A 19484-nucleotide genomic window follows, 5' to 3' on the forward strand; every position below is an offset into this window, starting at 1 on the left:
AGGGTTGATGGGATGCCGAACCGGGTGATGATATTCTTCCATAGGAATTTTTGAACTTGATGAGCCGAGATGCTTGCCAGGGGCTCAGTTTCAATCCACTTAGTGAACAAGTCCACGGTGACGATGAGGAACTTGCATTTCCCCTTAGCAACCGGGAAAGGTCCAAGCATGTCGGCCCCCCATGTGGCGAACGACCATGCTGGGGGAATGCAATGTAGTCGCTCGGCCAGTTGGTGGATCAAGTTGCCATCTTTCTGACATGGTTGACACTTCTTCACAAAGGTTGCGCAGTCGGTATTCATGGTCGGCTAGTAGTACCCGGCACGCAAGAGTTTGGCAACGGTCGTTCATGCTACGGAATGCATTCTGAAAACTCCCTCATGCACCTCTCGCATCACATAATCCGCTTTTTTGGGGTCTAGGCACTTCAGTAGCGGGGTGGAGAAGCTGCGTCTGTACAACTGGTCGGCGATGATGACGTATCTGCTGGCCTACGTTCTCAGTCGTTTGGCCTCTATCGGGTCGTCTGGCGTGACCTCATTGGTGATGAATGCTTTGATTTTACCTCGCCAGTCTTGGGAGTCGTTGGGATCGGGTTCGACACTTCCTACCATCTCCGCTTCGACACTTGGGTGGTCGATTTCTTGCTGAATGATAGTTCTCAATTGGCCCGGTTTCTTGGTCGTGGCCAACCTGGCCAACTGATCGGCTCGGGTGTTATCCTTTAATGGAATGTGCTCGACCAATACCTCTTGAAGATTTGCCTTCAACTTTTGGTAGGTGTGGTAGTACTTCATCATGTTGTGGTCTTTCACTTGGAAATTGCCACCCACCTGTTCGGCCACCACCTTGGAGTCGGTCAGGCATTTAATTCTCGATGCACCCATGTCCTCGGCTAGCCTTAATCCGGCCAACAGGGCTTCATATTCAGCTTGGTTGTTCGAAACCTTGAACCGGAACCGCAAGGATTGTTCTAAGGTTATCCCCTTGGGTCCCTCTAAAATTACTCCTGCCCCGCTCCCCTGGCAGTTTGAGGAGCCGTCCACGTGGAGGATCCCCCAATGCTCTTCAAATTGGTCGTGTGGGTGAAGTTCATTCACAAAGTCAACAAGGCATTGGGCTTTGATCGGCCCCCTCGGCTTGAATGCGATGTCGAATTGAGACAACTCAACTTACCAAGCCATCATTCTTCTGGCTAGCTCAGGCTTGCCCAAGACCTTAGAAATTGGGCAATCAGTGTGTACAATCACTCGGTGACTCTGAAAATAATGCCTTAGGCATCGAGAGGTATGTACTAAGCCAAGCGCCACCTTTTCTATCAGCTAGTATCGGGTCTCGGAGTCTTGTAGTAGTCGGCTGACAAAGTATATGGGAGTCTGGGTGCCTTCTTTTTCTTGTACCAACACCGAGCTAATCGCCTCCTCGGATACAGCCAAGTATACCTGAAGTGGGCTTGAAGGTTCGGGTCTCGTGAGGATCGGTGGCATCTCCAAAGTCGTCTTCAACGCTACAAAAGCTTCTTCACAGGCCTCGTTCCACAAGAAAGTCGAACTCTTTCACAAGAGCTTCGTCATCGGGTTGATTTTGTCGACCAGGGGAGGAAGGAATCTGGATAAGGTGACCAACCTCCTGGATAGTCGTTGCAACTCCTTGAGGTTGCTTAGGTTTCACATATCTAACACAGCCTGGTATTTGTCTCGGTTCACCTCTATTCCTTTAGCTGATAGCATGAACTCCAGAAATTTGCCTCCCTTGACCCCGAAGGTGCACTTCTCGGGGTTGAGCCTCATGTTATGCTTGCGTAGTTCACTGAAGATTTTGGCTAGGTCTGCTATGTGGTCGGCCATGGAATTGGACTTGACCACCATGACGTCCACATAAATCTTGATGTCCCAGCCGATTTGACCCTGAAACACTTTATCCATTAACCTCTGGTAGGTCGCTTCGGCGTTCTTTAATCCAAACGGCATCACTTTATCACAAAAGTTGGCGCTGTCAATGATAAACGCCATTTTTTCTTCGTCAGCCGGGTGCATCTTTATTTGGTTGTAACTGGAGTAGGCATCTAGGAAGCTAAAGATGGAGTGCCCGGACACACCGTCGACGAGTCGGTCGATGCAGGAGAGTGGATAGGCGTCCTTGGGGCAGGCTTTGTTGAGGTCGGTGTAGTCGGTGCACATTCTCCACTTTTCATTCGCCTTTTTGACCAACACCACATTAGCCAGCCAGGTGGTGTAGGTGACCTCTCTTATGAACTTAGCTTGCAACAGTTTTTGCACCTCGACGTTTGCAACCTTTCTCTTCTCGTCTCCTATCTTTCTCTTCTTTTGTGCGACCGGTCGTGCGTCCTGGCATATGGCCACCCGGTGACACAGGAACTTGGGATCTATTCCTGGCATGTCTTTGTTGTCTTTGTTGTCAATGCCCTCCGTCATCTCCTACCTGACCACATTCACACCTTTCATCGTCGGGGGGTCGGTAATGGGCCACACCTTCAGGCTAGAAAGGTAACACTCCCTTGCCGTCTTCTGGTCGGCGTGCACGGTTATTACCTGCCTATCTCTCGACGAAAACATCATGCATAGGTGAGGGGTTGAGATAATGGCCCCTAGTGCGTTAATAGAAGGTCGGCCTAGCAGGATGTTGTACAACGTGTTCGCATGCACTACAATGTAACGGATTTTGATCTCTCAGGAGGACTTTTGGTCGAAGCCGAAACGAGTGTATAGATCAACGCACCCTCTCGTCATCACTCTTTCGCCCGAGAACCCTACCAGCGGCTTGTGATACGGTTCTAGGCTCTCCTCCGGGATCCCTAGCTGCACAAAGGTGTTCCAATACAAGATGTCGACCGAGCTCCCTGGTCGACCAAGGTTTTCTTCACAATGCAGTTGTGCATTTCAACCGAAATCACCATGGGGTCGTCTTGAACGGGATCGACGCCACAGAAATCTTGATCGAAGAAAGTTATTGGTGGCATCCTCAGTGTCTTCGGCTGATTCACACTGTTTACTGATCGCACCGCCCAGAGGTGTCTCTTCCGTGCCGAAGAGGTGGAACCTCCCCCGGCGAAGCCTCCAACTATGGTGTTTATCACTTTCCTTGGTCGATCGTTGTCTTCCCGGGAGTGTCGTGAATGATTCCTCCTTTCGGCTGAACGGGATCGGTGGCATCAGTCTCTCGGCTGTGGGACTTCGCGAGGGTGAGGGTCTCTCCCCCTTGCCTGGTGGTCCTTGAGGGTGACGAAGCTCCTAAGGTGACCCTACTTGATAAGGTCCTCGAGCTTGTCTTTTAGTGCTAAGCATTCTTCAGTCGAGTGCCCCCTGTTTCGGTGGAATCGACACGTCTTGGCCTTGTCTGCTCTAGGGGGAGTGTTCGCCCTCTTCGGCATCACAAGGATCTCCGAAGCGAGGGCCTGCTCCATTACCTTGGCCTTACTCGCGTTGAGGGGGGTATACGTTGTGTAGAGTGGTCCTCTCTGGGGACGAACATTTGAGGGCTCGGCATTTGCCTTTCTCGTCGGCTCTCGACCCGATTCTTTTCGGCTATTCCCCTCCTCGGCCCTAGCTTGATTTCTGGTCTCCGCTAATTCCTCCATTTGCATGTACTTCTCAGCTCGGCGTCAGAGATCGTTCATATCACCGGGCGGTTTCTTACACAAGCTATTCACAAATGGCCCCGGCCTGAGGGCGGTGCTCAGCCGATCCATCTCCACGGCTGGGTTGAGATCGCCAATCTCCATGGCGATCTTGTTGAATTGGTCCATGAAGCTTCTCAAGCTTTCCTTCTTCTCTTGATGAACCCCCGCCAATGCTAGCGGGGTCGTCTTGTACAGTTTGCTCGTCGCGAACTGAAGAGTGAATTGGGATAACATCTCGCTAAACGAGTCGATGGAAGAGCTCGACAATCGCGTGAACCAGCTCAAAGCCCTTCCTTTCAACGACGTGGGGAATATCCAACACAAGGCGGAGTTGTCTTGAGTAGAGAGGGTTGCTTGTGTTAGGAAAAAGTTAAAGTGTTCTTCGGGGTCGGTAGACCCATCATACTTCTCGATCGGCATGCTCTTCCAGTGGTCCAACAGGGTTGCCTCCATTATCCTTCGGGACAAAAGGTGTCTCAACGAGTGAGTGGTGGTGTCGACCTTGCCGCCAACCAAAGAGGTAACCAGTGTTTGGGTGACCTGGTCGGTTGGGACGTGATAGGCTGACTCCTCTAGGAGCGTGGGAGTGGACGGCACGTAAGTTTGGTTCAGGCTTCGGAGCTCAGCGTTTTGGCGACGCAGTTCGGCCAATTCCTTGGCATCGGCTTCTCTCTGTCTACGTATGGCTGCCATTTCCTCGCGCAATGCGCACAAGTCATCGTGGAGGTCGGGCTAGGCTCCGAACGCAACCTCTTGTATTACAGGCTCCGGTTGTGTCTGAGGCATTCCATACGGGTATTGTTCTTGGTTGGTCATGACGAGATTGTTCTCGGGGTTAGGGATTGGTTGAGTCGATGTTGATGGTCCTTTGCGTGTTACTACCATGTCTCGGTCTTAGTCGTAGAGTTCAAAGGGGCTGAAAACGTCTTTGCGGCCCCACGGTGGGCGCCAAAATGTTCCTGTACTAGGATACACACTTCACTTGTCCTTATTGTAGCGAGTCTAGTCTTGGGTCTATGTCTTCTCGTTCCTTTCCGATCAGTTCGAAGTGAGAGGGGGGGTGCCTGCAAAGACACTCCAACGCTCAAGTAAGTGCTCGGCGTATTAAATGCGGTAATTAAAAGTTAGTTACGTACCTCGTTGGGGTCCTATTTATAGTGATTCTTATTGGGTCATGATTAGGGACTGAGCCCCGGGAAATTAGGGGGCTAATCCGGCACATTACGTAAATTAACCTCTCTTTAATTGTCCTGGCATAAATCCGTAACTTCGCCGAGCACACCGACATGTTTGGCTCAGATAGAAGGTGGTCGGCGTGTTCAACGAGGTTGATTAGGTCAGTCGGGTCGGATGCTCGGGTATTCGACCTAGTCGGCTATCATCCGGTATAAAAATAAATTATCATTTTAATTTAACTATATTTAAAAATGTAAGAAATGGATAGCCCTTCCCTATTGACTCTAGTAAACGCCCACAAAAGTTTTGTCCGATAAAAGTATTTATTAAAAAAGTGACACTAATAATAACTTTTTATATAACTTTAATATAAAATGTGTTTAACAAGATATTTAAATAATTTATAAACTCTTTTAACTAACTTATAAGTTAATTTGATTAAAATAAATTTATTTCATACAAAATTTCTTTGGAAGAACTTACAAATTATTTTTATAAATTAATTAAAATAACTTATAATTTAAAAAATTTAAACTTTGTTTTTCTTTTTATCTTCATTCCATCCAAAACTTACCATTTCTTAGTGAATAATGGCATCAACTTATGCGAAAATATTCAAAGACATTTTCTAAACCATGTTTTTTTTTGTCTTCATTCCGACCAAAACTTACCCTTTCTTAGTGAATAATGGCATCAACTTATGCGAAAATATTCAAAGACGTTTTCTTAACCAAGTTTATGAAAGTAAAGAAAGGACCATTGGGGGCTCCCTTCAACAACATGTAATTGAATTCTCTAGGAAGCATGATGGATGAATTCTCTAAGGAAGACTCTAAGATCCTTCAATCTTCATTTATGGCTCCAATTAGTAAAAATAACAAGATAAATATGGTAAGGAAAAGGAGAGGATTGGTGTTCCACTCTCAAGTGAGAGATAAACAAAAAGTGATGAACTTACTATAAGAAAAAATTCATTAATGAAAGTTCTTAAAAAATAAAAAAGAATTCTCCAAAGTGAGACCAAGACTTTAAAGAGAGAAATTTGTAATTCAATTTATCAAATTCTCTCCAAGTGACGAATACAAGTAGGAAACAAATTTATATAGAGTTAGGTAGCTTAGGAAGTGAGTTAAGCTAACCATGATACAAAAATGAATCATGGTTGCTTAATCATACTTACCCATGTGTCCCATGTGCTCTGTGATCTAAACTAATATCCTATGAGAAGATGTCAAGAGGCAAGCAAGGATGGTGTGACTAATTAATGATACACGTGACTAATTTGAATTAGTTAACCTAAAAATGGAGCATACCACACTCCATGTGGACATCCAATTCCAAACCATCACATGATGACACCTCATATATTAATTGCACTTCCTATAGCCTACTAGTTACACCTCAAGTTAAAATACATGAAACCAAATCCTAAGCTATTTGTCCCATAATACAAGGCCCAAAATAAAAGAATATATATATATATATATATATATATATATATATATATATATACATATATATATATATAAGAAGTATTGAACTAAAAATCTAGTAACCTATAGCTTAAGATGAGCTTAAACTTACTAACCTCATTTGTGGCTCAATCTTCTTATATCTTTCTAAACATAATCCTATTAGTAGGACCTTTGACCAAGGTTCTTCTATAAGTATAGATGTATATGAATACTATCCATCAACCAAACACATGAAATAGGACATTTGTTGTAACTTCTTTTCAAAGGATCATTCTTTTTTTCTTTTTTTCTTTTCCTTTACTCATCTTGTATTTGTTTATAAGTTTTAAGAGTTATGCTTCCATTGAGAGACTAGTTGTGACTTGTGAGAAGTGTTCAAAAAAGAGTTGAATTAAGTTGAATTATGTAAAAATTAAAAATATAGCTCACATGATCTGAAGTAGAAAAACTTTATGCAAATCAAATTGAATTATTTTTCAATTTAGTTAACTACAGTCTAAAAATTCAAATCAAACTATACTTTAAATTGAATTAAATTATTTTTTTTTAATCTAAATCAAATATTTTATTATGTTTTGAGCTAAATTAAACCGTTTCTTAACTAAATCAAATCATTTCTTTGAACTAAATTGAACCAAATTTCCAATCAACAATTTTCTTTATGTTAGACTTTATACTAATAGAAAAACATGATCATGTAAACGAAATGATATATTTGTCATAATTAAACTTAAATACTAGTAATTAATTTAAATAACATTTGTAATTATATTATAATTATATATATAGGGGATCAAACAAGGCTGGCTCAAGGGTGAGGTCAACAAAGCCCTCACTTTAGATCTCTTTAAAAAAAATATTTTATATTAATATTCATATATTTTTTTTCAAAATTTCATAATTTAAAAAGTTACTTTTTTACATTCTTAAAATTTTCTTTTAAAAAGTATATCTCTAAAAGATATATAAATATAATTATTTTTTTCAAGATCTATTTTTAAAATATTTTAATTTTTTATCAAAAATATTATTATTAATTTTAAAAAAAGTCTCACTTTAGAGAATTGCTTTGAGCCTAATAATATGTTGGGTTGGCCTTGAAATCAAATGACACCGGTGTAACTTTTATCAACTATTATACAACTGAATAACTTTATATTAGATACGAACTTTTTAAAACTTACCATTAGATTGAAAGTTCTTTACTCCTAGATTATATGTACAATTATTTATTTAATCTAAAATAAATTGATACTTCATTCATATAGATCAAAATTGACGTAATATATACATTTTAAAATATATCGATATATATATATATATATATATATATATATATATATATGAATAATTTGATTACTTTTAAATTATTACTCAATTTTAACAAAATTTGACATATACGTACAATATAATATGAAATTATAATTCACTGGTTTGATCAATAAAATTCAAATATAATATAAAATTATTGAACCGTGTAATAATTGATAAAAATTATATTGGAGTCGTTTGATCTCTTTATATATATATATATGTGTGTGTGTGTGTGTGAGAAAGGTTCAAACGATACCGGTGTAACTTTTACTAAGTATTACACCACTTAATAATTTTATATTAAATATAAATTTTTTAAATTCAACCGTTATATTAAAATTTGTTTACTCTTAAATTATATATATATAATTTTATATTAATCTAATATTATTTGATACTTCATTCTTATAAAATAAAATTATTATTAAATATTGTAATACTTAATAAAAATTACATTAATGTTATTATAATCTTCTTCTATATATATAAAAGTACTTTTATTGAACAATAATAATTAATTAATTAAACTAGTGATTTATTTACCTGCAATATTCGAACTAAATTCATTAATGTGTTTTGTCATCAAATATAACACGCTTTTATTTTATTTTAAATACTAATTTTTTAAGTACTTAGATAGTAAAATAATCTTTCCCATACTTATTAAATGCGCATCACATCAATGTATGTAATCATTATTTCTTATTTTAAATATATTTCTCAACTAATAACCGATGCATTCATACTACTCATCTATATAATATATAATATTATAAAATCTATCCAGCTTTGGCCTTGTGTCGATTTCCGGTTCGCTGCAGTTTTTTTTTTTTTTTTTTTAACTTTTTACTTTTTCTGTTGTCTTTTCCTTGCTTGTTTTAATCAAACAGCCGAAGAACAAGTGGACTGTTCTAGTTATAATCAAAACCACTAAATATGCAAGATTGAACATACCAATTGTGCGAACATCATTCTAATAGATTTTTTTTTGTTAAACTCGAGTGCACTAAACTACTCATTATAAGAGTTTGGTTTTTTCCAACTGAACTTTAAAATGCATTCAGTTCGATTTAAAAAAAAAAAAAATTGTGGTTTTTATAATTTAATTCAGGTCAGTTTTTCAATAGTTCAGTTTAAAACAGTTTTTGCAAATGCCAATTTTTGCCTTGCATATCTCAACCGACATTCCCTTGTTTATTAACAGGAGAGCTTGCTCAACACACTTTTAAGCCCTACTTGAAACACAACCAGAAAATGAATACAAACCCCTCAATTTGTCTCAACTTGTATACACCTTTAACGGTTACAACCCAGAGGATAGGCCTGTAACTTCAATAATATGGTCCTACAAGAAATAAGGTTTTGCAGCTTTTGTTTGTGAGGGGATAGTTAAGTTTGATGATTAATGATCTCTATAATAAAGATCTTCATATTCGTGAAAATAGTTTCTACAGATGGCCAAAAAAAATTGGGGTTGTATAACTATAAATGCAAAGCGAGAAGGAAATTAAGCCATTCTGGCCCACGATTTTATACTTAACCACTATAGCAAGTAAGCAACCCAAGTTTGAGAGGAAACTTAGAATCAATAGAGCATTCAGGTCAAAAATGACAGATAAGGCTAGCAACCCAGCCGCTGTAGACAAACACGAATATACAATATGTAGCAAAGTTAACATGGCAAAAAACTCATACATGTTGAGCCAGTTATGTATGACACAACAACTGTTATGTCATCAAGCTTTCCACCATAATAACGGAACCCAGCCTCTTGAGCAGCAGTAGAAAATGGTGTCTGCCTAGTCCTGTCCTGTGCTCGCTGACGGGCTAGTGCTGATATCTTCTGAGCAGTTACTCGGGGTTCTAGTCCGGCTCTAATTGCATGTAAAACAACTTCAGCTACCTCATCATTGTACAGATTGTCAAACAATCCATCTGTTCCAGCAATGACAACATCTCCTGGGGCAACAGGTATTGTAAAGACCTGAATATGTTATTGTGACAGATGTGTTAGTTTGTTTAATTTTCCAGAAATATACAAACTTGTTTGAAACACACAAACTTCATCTGCTACGTGACTTCCTAGGGAATAATTCTAGGACGATGACTGTGGTGTGACAAGACAGAAAAAACAAATAATAATCTGCCAGAGAATTTCATTGTATTAGAATGGTATATACTTAAAGCCTTAAAAGGGAAGAGAGGAAACAGTTGCAAATGAAAAATTGACCTGCAAATCATCTTACAAGTGCCATACTACCATGTGCGGACAAGTAAAAACCAAAACATCTCCATTTTCACTCCCCTCTTCCTGTCTGGATGTCCCCTTTTTTTAAATAAAAATAAAGCCCTCTCTGGCTTTTTATAACCTTTATCAGTCACACACCAAGTTTCTTCAAATCAATCACTAAATAGGATAAAAAAGAAATTCCAAATGCCAATCCATTTTTTTGGTTGCTTCATATATTAATCACAAGAGGTTGAAGGAACGTGCTGTGAACTGTTTTATGGAACCAGAACTGCACTGTCAGAACAGTAAGGCTATACTATTTCAGTAAGTAGTCCCTGGCACTATCTCAACAAATTAGAGCCTTAATTTTGAGATTTCCATATTGCTAATGTAATATCCTTATTCCTTAGAAGTAAATCCTGTGGTGCAATTTTATGTGAGAACTTACCTCGCCAGAGCTGGGAAGATCACCTCCATTACCACTCTCCAGTTGATATGTAAAATTGAAGTCATGCTGTTGAACAGGGGACCTGAAAATGGTGCATCCATCTCTAACCACAATGAACCCACTGTCACCCAGATTAATGGCATGTAGCCCCTGTATCAAGAAACCAAACACATAGTAAGCAGATGAAGAATTTGATATACTCTCGATCACTTCCTTTTATACTCGAGAAAGCAAGCTACCCAAATTTTACAGGCTGTAAACAGATGGGCTTCAGTCAACCAAGATGCAGGCTAAAACACTAAAAAAAAAAAAAAAATAAGATCCTAGGGCTTTGGAGCAGGTTAGACAAGAGTAATAATATGTATGTGCTCATGCCTCAACTGTATGTTAACATGAGTATAATAGAGAAAAATATCACCTATACATGAAAGAAAAAATAAGCTGGCCAAAACTGTGCATGCTTTAATTCTTTTCCCTAAGCCATTTAGTTATTGATTTTAAAGGAACATAACCATATTTCTGAATCTGGACGTAGACAAGAGTCTAGTTTTATTGTACAAGATTTTAGATCAAACACCGTGTGACATAAAATGTACATTTTGGGGAGATGCATTATCTAATGTAATATTGATAAAGTCAACAAAAAGTATATCAAGATAAGCAAACATGCAAAAACTGTTTGTCTTGAAGCACAAGGGAACAATATAAATACTTATACATAGCATTAAAAATGCAATAAAGAAGTAAAACCACATCTAATGCTGTCCTACAGAAAAAGAAGAAAACCATTTTGATTGTAAAAAATGTTATAAATTAATAGTATACCACATCGGTAAGAGCAATGATACAAGCTGTTGAAGAACCCCTAGCCTTTGTACATGAATGAGCCTTCTCCAAAACCCTTGCTGGATTAATAGAACCTTTGGGTTCCTCTTCAACTGCCCTAACAGAATGGGACATGAGTTCTCTAGCAAACAGTCCAGCATTAACACCAACATCTGCCCAGCCACCTACCCCATCTGCAACACCGATTGCTTGTTCATCAGTGCAAATAAAATGTGCATCCTCCCCACCCGTGTCCTCCTTATCCGGGTGTGGTAGGTAACATGACCCTGAAAATAGCTTCAACCTCTCGCCACCAAAATTAGTCCTGAAAAACAACATTAGTCAACATATTTACCTAGTAATTATGAAAAAAAATATAAATCTAAAGAGCGGACCTTCTCTTTAATCTTGATACTAAATGTGTAGTTAATTTTAGTGCCTAACTTAACTCTTGCCTTCGGAAAATGTCATTCACATTAAGTATTTTTTTTTAGTAATCATGTTATTGGTACAAAGTATTTACCAGTTTTGTTGACGACTAATCTCCATCGGAAAACCTGGTTGGTCACCTTTAGGAAGATCTCCTCTTCCAACCATGGTTTTTTCATACACAAAACTTAAACTCGAGACCTTACTTAAGGGAACTAAGTCCAATACCACTCGAACTAACGATTTGTTGGACATTAAGTCATTAACAATTTAATACCTTATCACTAAACTAATGCAAATAATGTTTTAAAACTCAAGCACTAATCTTTTGAATTTGATAAAATTACGAAATAAAATAACTTAAAAGTATATAACACAATACCAATTTGAGGGTTTACTCTAAATTAAGAAAACATAATAGTAAGCTTTCATTCAAGTTTCTAAGATTATCAACATGTTTGTGTATGCATCTTCTTGTATGTTATGCGTGTTCCACCAGAATCAATAATTTATAGCTTCTGCTTAATTGAACAAATTTAACAAGCCCAGTGGATGTGTCCAAACACACACTATAAGAGTATATCATTTTTTTAGTCCCTGAAAGTGTTCAGCTATTACATGGGTCTCTTAAATTAAGAAAGTTCTAAATAAATCCCTGAAATTGTCTCTAAACATGATCACCTACCGTCATTTTAGTCTCTAAATATATGTTTATATTATCATGAAATCATATGCTGCATGTAGTGGTTGAACTAAAGTGATTGACAAATTTCAGTTTTAGGCACTAAGGTGACCATGCCTAACACTTTCAGGGATGAAATAGGTGATTTAGCCCACACTATTAGTGTATTTGTCTTATAGTTTGAAATGCCCAAACTTCAGTTTAATAGAAAGTAACAATACACAAACTTCTTGTTGAGATGCCTTGAAAGCTATGACAACTACAATCCCTATGTTCGTAAAATAAAAGAAAATAAAAATAAAATAAAAAATCGATTTTTAGTCATTTTCACTTCATTTTTTCACTGCCATTTCACATGTAAATAAAAAATAAATAAAAAGTAAATTAAACTACAGTTATCAAAGTCAGGAACAAAACGAACAACACTTCCAACAATTTCATATAACAAAACGAGGGTTCACTGAAAAACACAGAGAACGAAACGAAACGCTGCGTACTGGTCTATTGCAAACGTCGATGTAGCAAGGTGCTGAACATGCGGCGTAGTCTCCGCGGAGCAGCAAGCGAACGAGGAATTCTTGGCTCCAGGGAGCGAGCTCTGGTTCCAACTCCTCCAACACGCGTCGGAAGTCGAACAGCCGAAATTCAAAAGAGCACTGAGCGGTCTTGGCCTAGGGAGGTTCACGGTGGCTCGCAGCGCCCCTCGGCGCATTCGTTCTCTGAAGTGAACGCCGGAAGGCTTGGCCGTCACGTCTTCCAAGTAAACGTCTCCGAGAAGCACGGCATTGGAAGCGGAAGCGGCCATCGATGTGGGACGCAGAGAATTGGGAATCTGAGATCGGAGAGGGAAAAATTGAATGTTTGGCGGTTCTTTGTTTTCTCGGTTACAGCAGAGCCTCAGACTTGGGAGATAGATAGGCCTCCGAGTTGTGTTGCCATGTTCACCCAATTTGTTGGCCGCATCTCTCTGTGTTTGTTTTGTTGTGATTCAAAATGGTTTTTTCTCACCCGTGCATTGCAATTTGAATTGATGGAAAGATAAATATTAATTAATGGGTTTTAAATCAATTGTGGTTTGAATACATTTATTTATCATCAATGAACATAAGGAAGTTTTTTATTATTATTATTTTAATGTTAGGTGACTTGTATTATTGATGCTTAACTTTTGGAAAAATAATGGGCTAGTTTGTTTAAAATTAAAAATGTGTTTTAAATAAATAATTATTTAAAAATAGATTGGCATTTTTTAAATAAATATTATTATTTTTTAAATAAGTTTGACAGTCATATAAAATAATTATTATTATTATTATTATTTTATTTAAAAAATTAAAAATAAATAAATATATGGACTCATTATTGGTTCAAATATATTTGGTGTAGGTGGAAAAGTTTGTTGAAGTTAACATAGTTTTCATCATTAATAAATATTATAAATTCTTTTTTATTTTATTATTATTTTATTAATGGAAATCACTTTCAATATCAAGTTTACAGTAATTCATGCACTTTGCTCAACAAAATAAACTGGAACTTATATAACCCCTTTTTTACTAGAGATATTAATTTAATGCTTGTCTTTGACTTTTTTTGGTAATTTAATTTTATTTATTTAAATAAATATTTTATTCATAATTGTTAATATTGTTGTACATTGTGGAGGTATTTCTTAGTGTTCTAGTAAAAAAAATATGTTTAAAAGGTTGTGAACATGTTCAATGCAAATTTGTATAATTCTTGTGTTACACTTATTCAAAAGGTGAGAAACTCTCTAATAGTTGGTGTCCCCAAAATGATAAAGAAATAGTATAAATGGAAACAATCTCACTTACTTTTGTTGTTGGTATCTTATGTATGCCTAAGTTTGTACATGTCTTGATATTACTTTTGCAATAAGTGTACTTGAGGTATTTAAGAAAATTTTGTGAATTGTTGGCAAGTTGTTAAACGAGTTATGAGGTATCTATAGATTACCAAGGAGTATTTTTTAACTTACATAAAATTTAATCACCTTTAGGGTTGGGCAAAATTAACTAAATTAAACTAAAACTATTAAATAACTAAATTATTTTAAACTAAAAAATTAAAACTATTTAAAATAAAACTGAAATAAACTATTTTTTAATTCAATTTTAAAAAACTGAACTTATTAAGTTACAGTTCGGTTAACTATAAATAACTACAAATAAAAAATAAAAGCACGGCACGAGGTTGGCTCTTGTAGTAATAGATCTTTAGGTGGAAACGCTATTAGGCATCCCTCTACAAATAACTCACACCAGCCACCGCACAAGGTAAATGTGCAAATGCCCACTGCCAAGGGTTCCTGATTATATGCAGAAATCGCAACTCGCACCAGCCACCGCATGGGTTCCTGACGTCCAACCAAACCATCTTCAAGCACCAACCACACGGATTCTCTCTTCTTTCTTCAGGTTCACTTTTTCTATGTAAAATTTCATCTGGGTATCCCTTTTTCCCTAAAATATTTGTTTTTTTCATTCCTTTGTTGATTCCTAATAATTATCTGAATAGCTATTGAAATGTCACGGTTTTAAGGTATTCTGTGATATTCTTCTCTTTAATAATTTTTTTTTTGGGTTATTGAAGGTTATTGAAGGTTGGATCAAGCCTTCACCGTTTGATGGCATTGCCAATGGAGACATGCTAGTGAGCTACTTCACATTTTGTTTATTTTGTTTATTGATTCATTTTTTCTTTGAAAAACATGAGTCTTCTGGGGTGTTAATAACTCATCTGACTGATCTATATGTTGATATTGAAAAATGTAGGATGGGACAGAGGTTCAATTTAAGTCAGTGACATTGCAGAAGTATGTATCTACTGACAATAGAGGAGGAATGAATGTGACAGTTGACAGGGATGTCCCATCTTCATGGGAAACCTTCAAGGTAAGATGGAAATAGTGTTCTTCTTGTTTTAATTTTCCATCTGGTATAATATGTTGGAACGCAATTATGGTGAAATGGTTAATACTCATCCTCTTGCTAATCCATTTGAAGGCTTTTGATTTAGTAATACACCGTCTTTTTTTAATATGTGAACTTGAGTATCTTTCAAATTGGAAGTATTTTGTGGCAGACTGACTTGTGCCAGCTAAGGTGAGCTTCTATTGAAACTGACATGGTTTTCTTTGAAGAAACACAAAAAATAGTAACAAATTTGGAATCATCCTAGCTAATGTTCACTGCCATAGTGAATAACCAAAGTACCAAACAACACTCTACTAAACATTCTCAGTTGCAGATATGCAAGACATCCTGCATTGCTAGGAATTGAGCTATTGAATGAACCAGCTGCTGGCGTAGTTTTATTAGATGTTTTAATATCATATTACAAGCAGGGCTACCAAATTGTTCGAAAATACTCGTCATCAGCTTATGTGATAATCTGCCAGAGAATTGGTGCTGCAGATCCTTTGGAACTTTATCAAGCCAACATAGGATCTCACAACTTAGTTTTGGATTTGCATTTCTACAATCTCTTTGACACATTTTTTGTTAATTGCAGTTTATATTGGATTCCTATCTTTTTTTTCAAGGTATTAAGAAAAGTTAGCACAGTTTAGAAGCAATTCATAAATAGTTCAGTTCGAAAATAGTGCAGTTCAGAAACAGATTAAGGTGCATAACAGTTCAGTTTAGTTCATAGTATAGTTCAGTATAGTTTAGTATAGTACAGTTTAATAGAATAAAAAATAGTTCAGTTCAGTTTGTGTAATCTAATTTTCAGTTCAGTTCAGTTTAATTGAACTACTTTTCAGTTTAATATAGTTTTTAACAGTTCAGTTTAGTGCAATTTAATTTGCCCACCCCTAATCACCTTGATGTGATAGGTTATTCTGATTATGTTAGTTGTCCAAATAACCATAAATATACATTGGGGTATTTTTTTATATTGGTTGGATAAGTTTTTTCATTGAGAAGTGTCAAAAATAATTTATTTCCAAGGGCAAAGTAACGAATGAAGGAGTAAGGGAAGGGGGCATTTAAAAAAAAAAATAAAGTTTATCTAATAAATAAACATTAAGTTTTATTAAAAATATTATAATTGTATGTTTTTTTAATAATTCAAAAATATATAGTAGAAAATATATTTACAAAAATTTATAATAAAAATTGATATCTATATTAATTAATTTATTTTACAAAATATTCAATTGATTATGCCCTAAAAATATTCTAAATAAGAATAAGTTATGTTACCTACTAAATTATCTTTTTCGACAATAGTAGTCAACAATCATAAAAAAAATTATTTTCCCAATATTTATACAATGACATGTTTGGTCTAACATTCGAACACATTAGAATGAAAGAGATTGAGATATTTGTATAGGTGTGAGACTAAGGATGACTTAAAAGAATGAATTACTATTATTTATACTAACAAGATGTATCTACTTTTCAGTAAATTATCACTTAAGAACTTCATTGTTAAACGCATTTGACTTGAAGTTATTTAAGGATGTCTGAGCTCTTGGGAAGTTTTCCAAAAAATGTACAGGTAAGGAAAAAATAAGTTAAAAAGTCTCGTATTGCTTTGTAGGGATAATTGTTAATCTTAGAGGCGGTCGAGCATCTTAGAAAAGGCTACCCATAGAGGGTTATGATTGGTGAAGAGTTATATGAAGTGTCACTATGTGAAGAGTCAGGAATGAAGTCGTTAAGACCTCAATTATGAGGGGTGCTACATTTGGATTTGTCTTGTGACACCCTTTACCCTACATATCATAATATATAATAATAAAAATATTGAATAACATAATCTTCATAAATAAAACCAAAATATGTGCAGGTAGAAAACATCAGATTCTTAACTTAAAAAAACTAACATAACCAAACTAAAATTATAAGGAAACAAAACTAATGTCTTCAAAATTAAACCACAAAAGCAATATCCTAAATATGCCTTAATATCACATCCTATCAAAGCATAACCCATCATTGAGGACTAGACCTCATCAACAACATCCTGAATTCCATATTGATGATCACTTGCATAATAACCAAAGGAAAGCAACATAAAGCAAAGAAAGTGAGAAACATATTAATATAGCTCAGGATGCAAGAATGCAACTGGATAGCCAACCACAAATAAGACATACATATATACATAGGATAGAAAAATCAGTAACAATAACACAATTCACTCATTCCTAACAAAATAATTGAATAACACATAACATAAAGATGCATATGCAATGAACACAAACTACATATTATCATGCATGTGGCGTTAATAAAAACATCACATGGTGTATTGTCGCTAGCAACACACAAAGTAGCTTAGGAATACATGTTGGGTCACATCCTCAACGCACTCTCACTAGGAGGATATACTATCAAGGTCTAGTTGGGATAGTTGAGCCACGCAAGATACATACCATGAACACAATGGATGAGACTGAGACTTCTAAATCAATCTATCCCCAAGGACTAATCCCCAAGCTTTTACACAAGGGGACCTTCCCTGACAATATATTTCATATCATACACTTAAAAAATACTTTTATGTGTATGATGCATGTTGAATAGACTCAATACCTTATCCCATTACAACAATACATACTCATGATTATATCTTAATTCATTTCATTTTATATTCGCATCATGGCTAAGTCTTGCTTAAACTTCTCATTATATCCAAATCCAAGGTAACACATCATCAAATTCATACAAGATTCATACACAAGTATCATACATTGTATCTCAAATTGATAAATATGACTTATCTTAAGTATAAAAGGAAGAAAAGACAAGAAAACAATGAGAAAAAGGAGTATTAGCATGAGTCACAATTGTGATTCACAAATCACAACTGTGATGTCGATCATGCCCGTGACTAACTCAGCGAGAATCCAAATAAGGTTGAAATTCGAAAGAGTCATGGTTGTAACCCATCAGTTACACCCATGACTCACTAGTCACACTATGGCAAAATCTAACAGTGCGAATTTTGACTCTTTAGACTCTGAAACTCATCTCATCACTAAAACTCATCAAGAATCACCAAAAATGAACATTCAATCGATAGAAAAAGTTCCAAAGGACATGTTATATTGCAAAAAGCATAATTTATACACACTAATTACATACGCATATTATCCATTTATATAATAATCATTTAGGGTTCCTATCGAAACCCACACGCAATCCAAAACATGCGATTACATATCAAAACATGAAATTAAGGGCATATGCATGTACATAACAACAATTAGAACATAAAAGAGCAACGGAGAAGACAAAGACACATTTAAAGAAAAATCCTCACACATAAAACATACAACAAATATAAGATTAGAGATCAATCCCAATACCTAGCATACAATCTCACACTCAAAGTGAGGTTTCTCACTCCCCTTTTACCTTGATGAGCGCTAGAAGATGAATGTGGATCTCCGGAGTGATTGCCCTCGAACTCAAGTTCTCCAAGGTCTGAAGCGTGCAAGCGTAAAAAAAGTGTAGGAGCATAAAATAAAAAACTAATAAGAACTTCCCTTTTAAAAACATAATTCTCCCTTAACCCCTCAATTAAAAACAATTAACTATAGTTACTAAAAATCCTTCTTTAATTAATTAATAAATAAATAAATAATGAAACAATTACTTATAAAACCTTAATATATATATATATATATATAATTAAAATAATTATTGAAATCAACTCAATTAATTATAACAAAAATACAATAATTAATAATTATGCAAATACTTGTAATAAGAAAAACAGGGTGTGACATGTACATTAGATAGTAGAGTATCACAAACAATGACATTTAAACAAGGAAAAAATAAAATAAAGATAATATGGTTAAAACAATGTGACAATAACGAAAAATATTTGTTTATATGTTTCAACTAACGCTTAACTTATGCGTATGCATGATGCAATTTTTTTCTTTTATATTTTTCTAATAAAATGTAGGAATTTTAGAATTTTAGAATTTTGAATGATCAACCGCACTTTAAATTTCATCTAACATAATAACAAAAAAATGAATTTTAGATAGAAAAATTATGGAGAAAAGATAGATACTACAAGGAGGTTGAATAATGTCAATCAAAAACTCACATTTTTTCAAGTAGTAAAGTAGAAATGCTAACAGTGTTGAAGAGAGAGCAGATAAAACGCATAGTATAAAAATATTGGTCCGTCTCAACTACCGAGACTACGTCCAGTTCTCAATCCAAGCAATTTGAGTTTCACTATCTTAAACAAGATACAAATATTTTTTC

At 35.8% G+C, this 19484-nt stretch overlaps 2 protein-coding genes and 1 long non-coding RNA gene across 4 annotated transcripts; 1 reads left to right on the plus strand and 2 right to left on the minus strand.

The window, feature by feature from the left end:
• Positions 1–491: 491 nt before the first annotated feature.
• On the minus strand, positions 492–2435 carry LOC145957913 (uncharacterized). The gene is made up of 2 exons (XM_083074340.1): positions 1707–2435; positions 492–1139 (listed from the first exon to the last, which is right to left on the minus strand). Exons 1-2 carry the CDS (start codon positions 2433–2435, stop codon positions 492–494), a joined length of 1377 nt encoding a protein of 458 aa, XP_082930466.1.
• Positions 2436–9108: 6673 nt separating this feature from the next.
• Positions 9109–13234, minus strand: LOC109789823 (putative protein phosphatase 2C 55). Its single transcript, XM_020348858.3, has 4 exons — positions 12717–13234; positions 11109–11433; positions 10284–10433; positions 9109–9589 (listed from the first exon to the last, which is right to left on the minus strand). The coding sequence occupies exons 1-4, from the start codon at positions 13022–13024 to the stop codon at positions 9278–9280; spliced, it is 1095 nt and encodes a 364-aa protein (XP_020204447.1). The 5' UTR covers positions 13025–13234; the 3' UTR covers positions 9109–9277.
• Positions 13235–14422: 1188 nt separating this feature from the next.
• Positions 14423–16041, plus strand: LOC109789824 (uncharacterized). Of its 2 annotated transcripts, XR_002238871.3 has the most exons (4): positions 14423–14657; positions 14833–14892; positions 15015–15134; positions 15325–16041. It is a non-coding gene; the product is annotated as an uncharacterized LOC109789824 (long non-coding RNA). The 2 variants fall into 2 exon arrangements; XR_002238870.3 differs by having other exon boundaries at positions 14429–14657; positions 15015–16041.
• Positions 16042–19484: the final 3443 nt, after the last annotated feature.

Source organism: Cajanus cajan, chromosome 5, assembly GCF_000230855.2.
Source record: "Cajanus cajan strain Asha chromosome 5, NIPB_CcT2T_4, whole genome shotgun sequence".
Classification (NCBI taxonomy): domain Eukaryota; kingdom Viridiplantae; phylum Streptophyta; class Magnoliopsida; order Fabales; family Fabaceae; genus Cajanus; species Cajanus cajan.